This window comes from Paroedura picta, chromosome 2 (genome assembly GCF_049243985.1).
Source record: "Paroedura picta isolate Pp20150507F chromosome 2, Ppicta_v3.0, whole genome shotgun sequence".
Classification (NCBI taxonomy): domain Eukaryota; kingdom Metazoa; phylum Chordata; class Lepidosauria; order Squamata; family Gekkonidae; genus Paroedura; species Paroedura picta.
The window spans coordinates 71595208-71607316 of record NC_135370.1 but is presented as its reverse complement, the minus strand read 5'-3'; the positions used below and the strand labels follow the sequence as shown (position 1 = coordinate 71607316).

Genomic DNA, 12109 nt, shown 5'->3' with positions numbered 1-12109 from the left:
AAACATGACACCAAATCATGTTAGGATACCTGTTTGGTTTGCTGGGCACTGTCAAAAGATAGTAGGAAGCACCTAGAAATTGTCTAGGCCTTGTCTACAGGAATTAACTTCTAAGTAAATAAATATTGTGGCAAAACTGGCATGCATTTTCTCTTCCTCTCCAAGTGTAGGATGTCCTGACTGAATATTTTATTGCCATTAGCACATCATTTTCTATAGCAGAAATGACACACTTTGAGGTTCTGTTTGAATCATATTCCCAGACCATTTTTGTAGCTCTATAATCTGCAGATGTCAAACTTAAGCCTGGTAAATATGTAAAACTGAACAGAATAGGAACTGCTTCCAGTCAGCCTAATCCTGTGCCACCCTGCTGCCATATGAAAAAGGGCACGATATAGGATAGGCACAAAAACATGGTTACTTCCTATGTAATTATCACTTAATGGGCATGATTGCACCACAACCAAATATTGTATACTGGGATCCCTTTGTGTATTGACCTCTGCTCTAAGAAGAGCAGCTGGTTGCTGTAGAGCAGTAATTCCTAAATGGAGCTATGTGGGGGCATTAGAATCTTGGGAAGCATTGGGGATTTTAAACATTCCCTGGTTCCCACTTACAGTGGCTTTGAACAAAAAGCAAAGGAGTTGTTTTGTACAGCTCACTCTACCCTGAAGATTAAAATCTCAGACCCTAAATCTCAGACCCAGTCCTTAAAAAGCCCAGAGTGAATAGGAATGAAACTCAGCATTAAGTAGTTGGCTAGTGGCTGTCAGGACCAAGGGGATTGCTGACTACATACCTGAGACCTGTTGTCTCACAGGCATATTTATCACATATATAAATGGTTTTCTTGTCTCCAGTTCTGTTTTTATAATGTTCTTGTTTATGTGTTATGAGCTGTTCACCACCTTAGAGACTTCCAAGGCCCATTTTTGATTAAACCCTCCCTTCACATCATCCATTCAGCCACAGCATAAGCCACTCTTCTTTTGGTCATTGCCCCAACATTCTGAAATATCCTCCCTGAGGAGGTACAGAGAGCCCCCGTGCGGTTTGATGTAGTGGTGTAGAGCAGGGCTCCTCCTGTGGTCCTCCAGATGTTTTGCATTTGCTGGCAGGGGCTCATGGGAATTGCAGTCCATGAACATCTGGAGGACCACAGGTTGACTACCCCTGGTGTAGAGAGCTACTTTGGTGTAGTGGTTGGGAGCACAGACTTCTAATCTGGCAAGCTGGGTTTGATTCTGCAATCCCCCACATACAGCCAGCAGGGTGACCTTGGGCTCGCCACAGCACTGATAAAATTGTTCTGACCGAGAAGGAATATCAGGGCTCTCTCAGCCTCACAGGGTGTCTGTTGTGGGGAGAGGAAGGGAAGGCGACTGTAAGCCACTTTGAGCCTCCTTCAGGTAGAGAAAAGTGGCATATAAGAACCAACTCTTTTTCTTCTGTGCGCTTCTTGTAAGGAATGTCAAGTTATTCTTTTTATATCGGCATTTTGAAGTTAGTTTTGTAAGGAGGACAATATTTTGAGGAAAAGTTATATGATTCTGTTTTTCTCAACTTTTTAAAAATTTGAATATTCAAGTTTTTGGGTAAGCTACCTTGACCTATTTTGGTTGGTACTAAGTCACGTAGACATATTTTAATTAATAAATAAAGTGGGTAATGATAATGATGTACTCAAGGACAGTGGTTGGGGTTAAGATCCACAGTTTTAGAGTAATTGCTGCATATGGCATTGATTCACATGTACTGGGGTTCCCTGGAGAGTACAGTCTATCTCAGAAAGTCTATTTGTAAGGGAAGAAGAGAACCTTTCCTATCCAGCACTTTTATTATCTTGATGAAAATCAGCTTCCCTGCTTTATCTCCCTTTAAGGTGGAAGGAAATCTTTACCCATATGAGGTACAGAAGCAACTAGAGATAACTTTTAGGATAGAAAAACTGCCAGAGGAAAAATGGCTATAAAGCTAATTCCTCCCTCTTCCTCAGTCTTTCAAGGTATATTGTTGCCTTCACAGCTGTGTTTTGTCATAATGTATAGTTTAACCCTGAGGCATCTCTTCTAATCTGGTATGCATTTTGACACTGCTCCATGTACGTGCGAAGGCCCTGCATTCCTAATAATCCCCAAGGCCTGTGCTACTAGCAACCTTAAGGGAGTGATAATAGGCAAGAAGCCAAGGCAAGAGTTCACAGCTTTAAGTTGCTATTTAAGACAGGACCCAGCTGAAGTTCAGTTCTGCTCTTTGGAGAGATGCTCCATCCTTAGACTTTTCAAACCTACTTAGCTGGAATCTTAAATGTTTTCTGGATGGGGTGCACAACTCATTCTAGGTAAGGAATGTTAGCATGAGGTAAAACATAAGCAAAACCTTTTATGAAGATGTTTCAGTTTTGACTGGTCAGGCATTTAAAACTTGTACTTGTGCCCTACCTATTTCCCTATGATTGTATGACTCTTGGAATAAGTTCCTGTAACTATAAATTATGAAATCTTTTTGAGGGGTCGCGTCCCTGCCTATCTGTACTCTTCTTTGTTTTTCTCTTTATTTTCGTGAACTCCTGTTGTTGAAATAGTACCCACAATTCCAAAGAAGCACAATAAAAGTTTACACTAACAAGGGAAAGGATAGGAAATTTTCAAGGGAGAGGGAAAGAGGGAGGGATTGACCCAGCCACGATTTAGAGTTCAGCATTGTTACACCTGTTCCAGTGCTGCTGATGTATTATTTATTTATTTACTCAGGAGATTTACAGGTGACCTCTTCAGAGACCTATTTGAGGCTTCTAACAAAATGAAAACAAATAATGAAAGCATAAAACCAAATCAGCCATGGAATTGTTAATAAAATTCCTATGAAAAGGCATAAACCAGATAACTAAAAGTTAATATATACATATCATCATAAAAACAGTATGTGGGCCATAATATGCCTGGTTAAGAAAGATGAGGTAAACTCTCAGTTAAAGACCTGGATGAAGATAAATGTTTCAGCCTGGCAGCTGGCTCACAAATGACAGAACACCTAGGTGAGTCTCAAGGGGGAGGGAATTTCCAAAGATGAGGCACCACCACTGAGAAACCCCTGTCTTTGGTTGCCACCCACCTCACACCTACAGGTGGGGGCACAGACAGCAAGGCTTCAAAGAGGATCTTAACTGGCAGGCTGAACAATTTGGGAGGATGCAGTCCTTCAAGTACCTGATCCCAAATGGTCTTCAAGGTAAGAACTTTGACTTGTACCCAGAAATAAACAGGCAGCCAGTGCAGACCTTTCAGTACAGGAGTAATAATACAGTCTCTTTATATAACCCACAACAGCATCTCCATTTTGAACCAGGTAGACATTTCATGATGGCTTTCAAAGGCAACCTCATGAAAATGCATTGCAATTAATTTGTATGCAATTTGAGCATGGATCACCATGACCAAATCAAAGTCTTCAAAGAACATTTGTAGCTGGCATATCAGCCAAAGCATAGAAATGGTGCTACATGTCATAGCACAGACCTGAGTCTTCAGCCACAAGCTAGGACCCATCAGTACCCCAAAAATGAATTTGTTCTTCCAGAGGGAGTGAAGCAATCTCCAAAGCAGAGGATCTTTAACACTTTCTAGCAGTATGGCTGATAAAAAAGCTTAATAACAAGATGAACATTAGAGTAAACATCAATCTTTTCGGTTACCTTGTTCTTCTGGAGTGAAGGTTGTTCTTCCCCTTTCAACAACAGTAACTCAGTTTTTTCTGGTTTGAGCTTCAGGTTATTTCCCCGAAGTATTTGTTTAGAACTTCCACAAGCTCACCAACTTAGCTGTTAGGGGGAAATAGAACTGGTTGCCATCCACATATTGGTGATACTACACTGGAGATCTCTCGAGGATTGTTCCCAATGGTTACATGTTACATAGCATGGGGGATAAGTGCCCTGCGGGGAGACTCTTAATATATTTGCACTGGGCCAAGCAGCCAAGGTTGAAATAATGGTTACCGGGCAGTTATTACTTAAATAATTTAGGTCTAGGGATGACTACTTCAGGTAGTCATTCACAACTTCTTCCAGAATCCTTGGGACTGCACCCTGACTCAGATCTTGGGTGTTGTATATGTAATATGTAGGTTCCACTTTTCAGTCCACACTGCTTTAGGATTCCAGGCAGCATTTCAGCAAGTTAGTCCATGGAAGGGCACATATATCCAGTTAGAAAAAAGGCTGTCCAGGGGCATCCACATGTCAAAGTGCTGTGTGATCTCTTGCATATCTTCAGAATTGATGAGTGGGCTGAAGAGCATCTTATTATGAAGTCCAATATTATGGTTTGTCGCAGTCTCAGACCTGTTCCCTCTGGAAGTCTTACACATAGTGACATAGTCTGAATCGTGCACTGATTCAGAATCTTGTTCCTGACCATCAAAGTCAGGCAGGAGATACGAGAGCTTTCACTTTAATTTCTGCATCTTGGACTTCCACCAATATTTCCAGCAGCTTGTACCTGAGTCACTGCCAAAAAGGCAGCCACAGCCAGACTGTGAGGACAAAACCAGAAGCCCTGCCATTAAATACCCCTCACAAGCGGATATGCCCTTCATACCATCGTAATGGTTTCTGTTTGTGGCAGATTTGCCCTAGGCAACACACCAAGCTGACCACACAGCTTTGTTGACATCTGAGCCTGCATACATAATAGAGAAACTTGCTACCTGAGTATGGTCAAAGAAAAAAAATCCTTTGTGCTCTTTCTCCTCTACACACACACACATGGGGACTCCCAGATTACATTTTGACATAGGATCTATAATGCTTTTAATCCATTTGGGATGTGAACTTAAAAGGAAAGTAGTGCTAGCTAATTTGCTAGGATGTACTGAATTTTAAGCTTTTCTAGTAATAAGTAATTGCAACCATGATTTGTGCACTGTCTGACCCCATGGGAGCAGCATCTCCCCATCTTTCTCTCATTAATTCTGTACCACACAATGAACTGTTAATTTGCTTAACATAAACACAAAGATGATTTTGGATATTCTTTTAATATGGCACGGATCTTGAAACTTCCCCAATGGTTCTTGCTTTGGACCCCAGAGAGTACATTCTGTATTCCTTTTAGCATTTGCAAATAGTTTACAAAATATCTTTGCTGTTTTTTTTCAGTATCACTCTGGATAATTTGCACACAGCTGGCTTTCAAATGTAGCACACTCTTCTAGGGCCCAAATGGGCAAGGGTTCAACTCTGTGTGTTTGTGGGGGGGAATCATACAAATGATTGAGAAAAAGCATCCAAAGGAAAAACCATGCCACGCTATAAGCAGCCCATTCTTTATGGATAAGGAAAACCTTTCCCTCTCTCCCCCACCCTTTTAACAGCAGTGCTTGGCTTATTCAAGAGGTTTTTCTGTAGTTTCTTAAAGTTAACTCATGGATACAGAACTGTACTATTTTTAGTTAGGGAGGAAAGTGGGAAATGTGAAGCTGTAACGGATGTAATTGCTTCAAGTAGCATAATCACTTATTATGTATTTTGCGAGTAATTTGAGGTTGGGTTTCAGCTCAGCACCACTGCAGCCAAATTTGGGTGGAGTGAGGGGAGGGGTTGGCCGAGACTTTTGCTTCATGGAATGTGCAGTATGAAAAAGCTTTCTTCATCACTTCATAATGTTCCTTTCTGCCACAGTGGGCCTGATTGACTAGCAAAAACAACTTTGAACATCATAGGATAGGCCCTGGCCGACAAATCTGGCTTGCCATTTTTCTATCCCTATCTCATTTCAGAGAATGGAGACCTTATAGGAATTGATTCCAAATTAGGAGAACTGAAAACAATGCTGAAGTGCTTTTTAAGATTTTTTCTTTTTTAACCCAGTTTTTTAGAAAGACTCACAAAACAGTTTTCAGGATTACCTCAGGCATTCTGTAAGTACTGAAACTCCTTAGCCTTCAAGTGTTCCTTAAGGTAGCGATCCCCAACCTGTGGGCTGCGGACCACATGTGGTCCTTCGACTAATTTGAGGTGGACCCCGAAGGATGCCTTCTCCCCCCCCCCCCCGGCCCTTTACTTCATCCCCCCCGGCCCTTTACAACACACTTCGGGTGTCATTGTCTCCCATCACTCCCAGATGGGACTATCTCATTGCAGAGAAACAAGCTCAGGGTTCCCATTGATTTGTCATTGTCATGAGTTAAAATTTGCATGAAAATAAAATGTTCCTTATGTTCATTGTTGTGGCATGTCTGTATCTTATTTTGAAGGGATGTTTAAACATTGCCATAGCGATCAGAGAGCGTTAGGGCAGAGGTTGAGAGTAGAGGAGTAAACTACCCCCCCCCCCACTGGGCCTCAGTAAAATTGTCAAGCGTTGAGTGGTCCCCGGTGATAAAAAGGTTGGGGACCACTACCTTAAGGTATCCTAAGAGAAAGTTTTCAACTCTCATCATAATAGCCAATCAACATAGAAGACACAAAGTGTAAAAGAAATAGAAAACCCATAAAAATCTATAACAAAAAGGCTTTAAAATTCAGGTTTCCTTCATATGAAACAAAATTGAAAACGACACAAATCAGTACTATTTACCATCAGTCATAACTTTTCTTCAAAGTTTCTCAGCCACCAGTGCATAAAGAGAAACTACATAAGCTCCAGAAGGATCTTTGTCAGACAATAGTTGGGCTTTTTTGTTCTACCTCTGAACTCAAATTTAAACAAATTATCTGCAAGTATTCCCTCTCTCCCCGACTGTAATATTTTATGACAGCATATTGGAAGAAGTACATATTTTGTCATCTTAATTGGGAACTTCACTGGATGAAAGTACGAAAAGGATGAGGTAGAACATAACAGTCCAAAACTGACTAATTGCCACCTTCTCACCACTAAATTTGATAGAGGAAAGCAAATGAATGTGATTTAGATTTAAATTCCTAGCAAAATCATTATTCCAGTTACAGCTTTTTGGAGTTAGCACAAGGAGGAAGTTTCCAAAATATCACTGTATAAATATCTGATGAAACCAGGTGAATTCTCTCTTTGGTCAAGGAGACTGGGCTTTTGAACATGATTTTGTTATTATTTTTCTTTATGTAATCCTTAACATGGCTCCATAGAACAGTTGGTAACACCAAACAAGTATATGTTTCCTGTTTGCTCAGGCAAAAGTCAATATTTTGGTCCTGTTTAGTCTCTTCCTCTGGAATTTCATGCATGTATTTTCCTCCCATAATGTTCACTACCACAAATAGTACTATGACAAAGTAAATCCTGATTATATGTGTCTTGCTACTGCTTCCTCTTTAAGAAAAAAAGATGAAAGAGGGAAGAGGCCACAGCTGAGTGGCAGAGCAGCAGCTTTGCATGCAGGAAGTCCCAGGTTCAGTTGCCAACAGCTCCACATTAAGGGTGGTGGTGTTGAGGACTACCTGAGCCCTGAAGAGCTGCTGGCATTCACAGCAGAAAAGGCTGCTAGACCAAGATGGTTAAACTTTGTAGAAAGAAGCTTTGTGTGCCCATGTTCATGTTTTTAAGAGCCAATTCACAATAGTTGGATCAGCCATATCCCACTTAATGCTTTTCATTATTAAGAGCCACTCTGAATTAGGATTATGACATAAAAGTTATACCATGATGTCTTCCTTATTTTAAAAAGGTTTGGTGTGGTCATGTCTTTTGCCCTGTGCTAACAGAGATGAGGTTTCTAGCATTTACATACTAAGGATTGCAACATAGTGGCTGCTGCCTGTCTAGGATGCCCACTAGAGCATTCTTTCCATGTTACTTGGATATGGAAAAACTGATTTAAAAATCATCTCTGTCCTGGTGAGCTTGTAAACTAATTTTAGGCATGAACAAATAAATTGCAAGGGTGGAACAAAGATTAGGGCTGTGGACTCATTTTACAACCACCCTGGGTCTTAATTTAAAATAAATGCTTAAACATAATCCAGATGAGGTAGGGTAAGTGCAGTAACCATGGCTGAACCAGTATTGTGAGCATTCTGGCGTATTGGTATTTTTAATGGATTTCAATTTGAATTTGTCATTATTTAATAAGAAATGTGCTTTGGTAAAGGACAGTGCACTGATGCACATGCTGTGCCACTTGGAAACCAAGCATTGCACTAATTTAAATTCTTCTATATTCCCAGTTACCAATAATAAAAAAATAAAAATCTAAGGCTTCTATTTATTAGGGTACAACCTCCATGAAACATCCATGTGTAGTCCACTGAAAGGCTATTTTGGCTTGAGTAGGAAATCTTCAGCAGCAGGTAGTAAAAGTAGGGGAGGTCAGGGAAAGGAGGAAGGAGAAATAAAGGGCAGAATCCGAGACCTAGTAAGAGAAAAACAGTTGGTGATCCTGTGAGTTCCAGAAGGCAGGAGGAAAAAGCAAAGCAGTTCTTTCTGGACAGAAGAGGAAGAAAAAGGGTTACAGCCTAAAGCCTTGTTCAGAAATGCAAAGGACATGTCCTCTTTAATGGCTAAGGTACTGCTACAAGTTGTCTGAGATAATCTACCTCACAGAGTTTTTTAGGGATAAAATAGAGGAGAGGAGAACAATGTAAACTGTTTTGGGTTCCCATTGGAGAGAAAGGTGTGGCACAAATTAATGAATTAAATAATAAATATCACCTGTTAGGCATTTGTGGGTGTCTCTCCGCTTTTAGCCACGTGCTTGGAGGAGAGCCACAAAGTTATGGAAGAAACACATCATGTGTGAGAAAAATTCTGATGGAGCCTTGAATGTTCAGTACTGAGAAAAGAAAACAGCAGCGAGATTACTTGTCCCAGATGTTTTTAAAGCTCTGTTGTATGGAGGGAAGGGTAATTTTAAAATAGTTTGGTCATGAGGAAATTTTCTTGAGTTTTCCAGAATTACTTTACTTCACGCCAGTACACATGGTCAAATACTTATTTATGAAACTTGTAACCTGGTATCTGCCCACATGTACAACTATAGCAACTTTATCTGACATTTGTACATAAGGCTTCGCTATCAAGCCTCCTAGATTCCCATGAATCACCAAAGCTCCATCCCATTATGGGCCAGGTCATATCGGACATTCTGTAGACAATCATTTCCGTGATCTGTCAGGATGCATTGTACGCACACAAATATGGTGGCTTGAATTATCCCTCAGACTCATTCATAAGATCAGAAAACCTTGGTAAGTGGTTTTCAGGGGGGGGAGCAGGCCCCACATTAGGGTGATTAGTTCTACAGAGCCAGACAGGTCCTAAATAAATATGAATGAGTTGTATTGGTTGCAAGATTAGCTCAGTAACAGAGATGCTGTCTCCGAAGCCTCAGGTACCTCAAACATCATCTATTCTGTTCTCTTCTTCAGAGCCCCGGAGTTATGTGGAATCTGTGGCTCGTACAGCAGTAACAGGTGGTTGCAGCAGCGCTAATGGGAAGCCCCAGGCATCCCCAGCTTTGCAGCTTTATGGCACCGAGACACCGCTGAGGGATGGGTCCTTCGCCAACTCCTTCGCTTCCTCAAGTCCTGTTGCTGCCAGCAGCCCCATGCACAGCACTGATGGGTAAGAAAGGGCAGCTGTAAAGCAGTGGGCCCACCAGAGAAATGATTGCTACTATGTAAGATTTGTAAGTGACCATAGCAAATAGTACTGTGGTATTTTGCATACTTTCTGAAGCTCTTCCCTTGATGCATGACGTGGCGGAGGCTATGTAAGCTGTGTTTCAGTTCCTTTGGCCAGTGTATGCCACCAAAAATTACACTGTATTAATGCTTTCTTCAAAAGGATACTTTTATGTGATCCTGGCCTGCATTGCTACACTGCATTTAGACAACAGTTCATCAGAGGACAGTTTTACAATAGACTACATTAAATGTTCCTAGCCAGAGTACCTGTTCTTAATAGGTTTGTGAATGGAAGCTATTCTCACCTCTTCTATTCCTTCTTTCAGGATCTCTGTATGTAGCTACCCTTCAGAGAACAGTCCTCACAGCATGGTCGCACATCAACCCTCAGCTGAATCTAGTTTCCAATCCACCAATCTTTCTCAGGCACCGTCAGTGCACAGCAGCTACCAAAATACCTCTTCTTCAAGTCAGGGCCTCCCAATCTACATGAGTGCTGACTTTCCTGAAGGCCGAGTGAGCTGTCAGCAAGATAACTATCCAAGGCCTCAACCCCAAGTCAGTGTGGCTGGAGTCACACATGGAAGCCCCCAATCACTCCATAGAACAGTAGCCACAAATACTCCACCAAGCCCTGGTTTTGTACGAAGAGCTATTAACACCAACATGGTGGCCACCCCTGGAAGCCCGGGTATGAACAGGCAGATAATGGGTACCCATGGCAACCTTGTTGCAACACCTGGCAGCCCAAGCCTTACTCGTCACCAGCCTATATTAGGAGGCACCACATCCACAGTCTCTGGGAGTCCCAGCTTAGATCAACACATTATATATGGATACCCAACCCCAGAGGAGAAGCGCCCAACACTGTCCCGCCAAAGCAGTGCCTCAGGTTTCCAAGCCCCCTCTACTCCATCTTTCCCTGTCTCTCCGGCCTACTACCATGGAATTAGCAGCCCACATTCCTCTTCCCCTGATTCAGCAATATATAGGCAGGGCAGCCCCACCCCACCTCAACCAGTGCTCCCAGAGAAGAGAAGGATGTCATCAGGGGATCGGTCAAACAGCCTGCCTAACTATGCTACAGTGAATGGCAAGACCTCTTCGCCCATCTCCAGTGGCATGTCCAGTCCCAGCAGTGGGAGCAGCATGGCCTTTCATCACACCCTGCCAGATTTCTCCAAATTCTCAATGCCAGGTAAAACCTCAGTTGATACAACCTTTCCATTGAGTAGAAGTGATTTATAATGATATTTTTAGCACAGGATGTGGAGAGTGTACCTTCTTTCTGTCTGTCCTGCCTGATTGGTGAGGCTTTGATCACCATGAAGGATTTCCAGAGCAATATATGTGTTTTATTCAGTCTGCCTAGTGACTTCTAGCTCTCTGACAGCTCTAGAAACAGTCTTGCACATATAGTATTGTTGGGACAAATTCCATTGTATTGGGATAGAAAGGTTTGCGGCAGAAAGCAACCATGGTGTTTGACAGTGTTAAAACATTCAGTTTGAACATTCAGCACTCACCTGGCATATTGAATACTTCAGAGTTTATGCCAATAAAAGGTAACTGACTGACTGACTGACTGACTGACTGACTGATTGATTGAATACCTCAGAGCTATATAGTTGCTTTACATAGCTTTTTAAAAATTTGAAACTACATGTGATCTAAATATGCAGCTATTATTAACATTCATGAATATTAAATGAAAACATCTAAAATTAATCATGTGTAACATTATTGTATCTTAGAGGTATTTTTCTATCCCACAAATTTCTCTTTCTGTGGTAAATATTTACAGGTTATCAGGAGAGGTTATCATATTGTCATGAAGGGCTGTATCACTCCAGAGCATTTCAAAATGGATCTTTGGAGCAGCGTTTTCTTAATAAACTTGCTTTGCTTATTCTATACCACAACTATGATAATATGATTGGACATACATCTCATTGTAAAGATGTTTATGTCTTCAGCTTCTATGTTTTTGGGGATTCTGATATTGTATCAGGATTTCAGGCCACATTCAGCAGCCGTAAACCTCTGAAGACCTCAGGCGGTGTCAGGAGAAAATCTTGGTCTCTGTGCCCTGTTTTGGCTTGCAGAGTCACTGATTGGCCACTGCGTGATACATGATTATAGACTAGATGGGTGACTGGTCTCATCCAGTAGGGTTGTTCTGTGTTTAGGCCATATAGTTTTGGGAGAACAAATGCATGCCAGAAAAATAGAAATGGAATATGCAATAAACCAGCCTACAAAAAGGAAAAGCCAAACTTCAAAAGGTGTTTGGAGAAAATAAATATTCATTGAAGTTTTCCAAGTTGCTATATCTTTTGCATGCTATATTTTGATTAAAAATATACTCTTCTCCAGAAGAACTACAAAGAATATGAAAAAAGAAGATGCAAGCGTCCTTTCTTTGTTTTCCTATTGGGCCACTTTTTATTATTTATTATTTTAATACATATAATATTTTAATATTATACATTAATATAA

General features: G+C 41.2%; 1 protein-coding gene across 19 annotated transcripts in view; it reads left to right on the top strand.

Annotated features, from left to right (window-relative positions):
- Window positions 1-12109, top strand: part of TNS1 (tensin 1) — a 388444-nt gene that overhangs the window by 351862 nt on the left and 24473 nt on the right. For all 19 annotated transcript variants that reach the window (XM_077320625.1, XM_077320620.1, XM_077320624.1 and 16 more), the window contains 2 exons: window positions 9353-9548; window positions 9937-10808. In XM_077320625.1, the coding sequence (XP_077176740.1) occupies window positions 9353-9548; window positions 9937-10808 (1068 nt within the window). The remainder of the gene's footprint in view (window positions 1-9352; window positions 9549-9936; window positions 10809-12109) is intronic.